Source organism: Penaeus monodon, unplaced genomic scaffold, assembly GCF_015228065.2.
Source record: "Penaeus monodon isolate SGIC_2016 unplaced genomic scaffold, NSTDA_Pmon_1 PmonScaffold_10129, whole genome shotgun sequence".
Lineage (NCBI taxonomy): Eukaryota > Metazoa > Arthropoda > Malacostraca > Decapoda > Penaeidae > Penaeus > Penaeus monodon.
Genome location: NW_023638748.1, coordinates 5,001 through 6,984, shown reverse-complemented (window position 1 = coordinate 6,984; position 1,984 = coordinate 5,001). Strand labels below are relative to the sequence as shown.

Here is a 1,984-nt window from a genome sequence, read left to right as displayed (position 1 = left end):
GGATCAGCTGCTCAAGAGTCTTTGTGTAGGCATGCAGTCTCCTGAGGTTGAACAGACTGCCATCAAGGCGGTAGCGGATGTACACAGCTTCGTCATCGTCAAGGCTTCAGTGGCCTGCTTGAGCATCATGCTGAAGAAGATGCTGAACAGTGTAGGTGCCAGAACACAACCTGTTTCACGCCATTGACGATGGGGAAGGGCTCAGAGAGGTCGCTGTTCAACCTGACTTGGCCGTGTTGATCATTGTGCAATTGATGACCATGCTGAGGAACTTTGGGGGGCAGCAAGGCGTTCCATGATCATCCATAGCCCCTTCCTGCTCACAGTGTCAAACGTTTTGGTCAGATCCACAAAAGTCACGTACAGCCCTTTGTTCTGCTCCCGGCATTTCTCTTGGAGCTGCCTGAGGACGAACACCATGTCTGTGGTGCCCCTGTTGGTCCTGAATCCACATTGGGTTTCTGGGAAGTGGTCTTCAGCGATGGTGGGTAGCAATCTGTTCAGAAGCACTCGGGCGAAGACTTTTCCCGCGATAGAGAGCAATGTTATCCCCCGGTAGTTTGAGCAGTCCGACTTTTCTCCTTTGTTCTTGTACAAAGTGATAATGACTGCATCATGGAGGTTTCTTGGAAGCTTGCTCTGCTCCCAACAACAGACAAGGAGTTCGTGGAGCTTGCTGTGTAGTGTTGGTCCCCCATCTTTCCAGATCTCTGGTGGGATCCCATCAACTCCTGCTGCCTTGCCACACTTCAGCTGCTCTATGGCTTTTGAAATTTCTTCTATAGATGGTAGTTCTTCCAATTCCTCTATGACTGGCTTCTGACGAATGCGGAGAACTGCTGAGTCCTGGACGACATGGTCAGCGCTGAAGAGGGCCTGAAAGTGCTCGGACCAACGGCTCAGGATGGAAGTTTTGTCTGTGAAGAGCGCCTGGCCATCTGCACTGCGCAAAGGACTCTGGACGTGGTGAGTAGGACCATATACTGCCTTTAGGGCTTCATAGAAGCCTCTGTAGTCACCAGTGTCTGCGCAAGCTGAGTTTTCTCTGCGTGGTTGGTCCACCACTCATTCTGTATCTCGAAGCTTGCGCTGGAGGTTGCTGCAAATGAGACGGAAGACAGCTTTCTTCACAGGACATGACGGCTGAGCCAGGTGGGCCTGATGGGCTGACCTCTTTTTCGTCAGCAGTTCCTGGATCTCTTGGTTGTTCTCATCGAACCAGTCTTTGTTCCTCTTGGTGGTAAACCCAAGTACTTCTTCAGATGTTTGCAGGATGGCAGTCTTCAGTTGATCCCAGAGTGTTTCAGGTGAGGGGTCTTTGCGGCAGTCGACGCTCTCAAGCTTGGACTGTAGGTCTGCCTGAAAGTCAGCTTTCACTTCAGATGACTGAAGCTTCTCGAGATCGAACTTTTTCGTGGGGGGCCCTCCCTTCCTTGGTTTGGGTTTGAAGTTCAGCCTGAGTTTGCAGCGCAGTGTGACATTCTGCACTGGGCATCACTCTGGTGTGAAGGACATCCTTGAGGTCTTTTTGGCGCACTAGGACGTAGTCTATGAGGTGCCAATGTTTGGACCGAGGGTGCATCCAGGTTGTTTTCAATCTGTCCTTTTGCTGGAAGATGGTGTTGGTGATGACCAGTTGCTGCTCAGTGCAAAGCTCCAACAGCAAGCGCCCATTGTTGTTGTAGTTTCCAACGCCGTGTCTGCCAAGAACTCCTTTCCAGGCATCTACATCTTGACCTACTCTGGCGTTGAAATCGCCAAGATTACCTTGTCGTCTGCAGGGATGCTTTGGAGATGGCCGCGGAGCTCCAAGTAGAACCTGTCTTTTTGTGCAGGTTTAGCTTGGAGAGTCAGGGCGTACACACTGAAGAGCGTGGCATACTGTTTGTTCTTCAGAGGGAGGCGCATGGACATGGTGCGGTCGGAGTGGCCGGTTGGCAGGTTTTCCAGTTTGGAGGTGATGGAGGTCCTGATCATGAAGCCG

The 1,984-nt window shown here is 51.7% G+C and overlaps 1 protein-coding gene across 1 annotated transcript; it reads right to left on the bottom strand.

Moving 5' to 3' along the window:
• Window positions 1–240: 240 nt before the first annotated feature.
• On the bottom strand, window positions 241–1,977 carry LOC119568612. The gene is made up of 4 exons (XM_037917148.1): window positions 1,742–1,977; window positions 1,457–1,700; window positions 1,172–1,359; window positions 241–1,045 (listed from the first exon to the last, which is right to left on the bottom strand). The coding sequence occupies exons 1-4, from the start codon at window positions 1,975–1,977 to the stop codon at window positions 241–243; spliced, it is 1,473 nt and encodes a 490-aa protein (XP_037773076.1).
• Window positions 1,978–1,984: the final 7 nt, after the last annotated feature.

Excerpts from the sequence above, each read along its gene's own strand:
- LOC119568612 (XM_037917148.1), bottom strand. The coding sequence starts at position 1,977 with ATGATCAGGACCTCCATCACCTCCAAACTGGAAAACCTGCCAACCGGC. Across the intron at positions 1,701-1,741 it reads TTGGCGATTTCAACGCCAGA|ACACGGCGTTGGAAACTACA; the intron begins GTAGGTCAAGAT and ends AGTTCTTGGCAG. Across the intron at positions 1,360-1,456 it reads ACACTGCGCTGCAAACTCAG|GCAGACCTACAGTCCAAGCT; the intron begins GCTGAACTTCAA and ends GCTGACTTTCAG.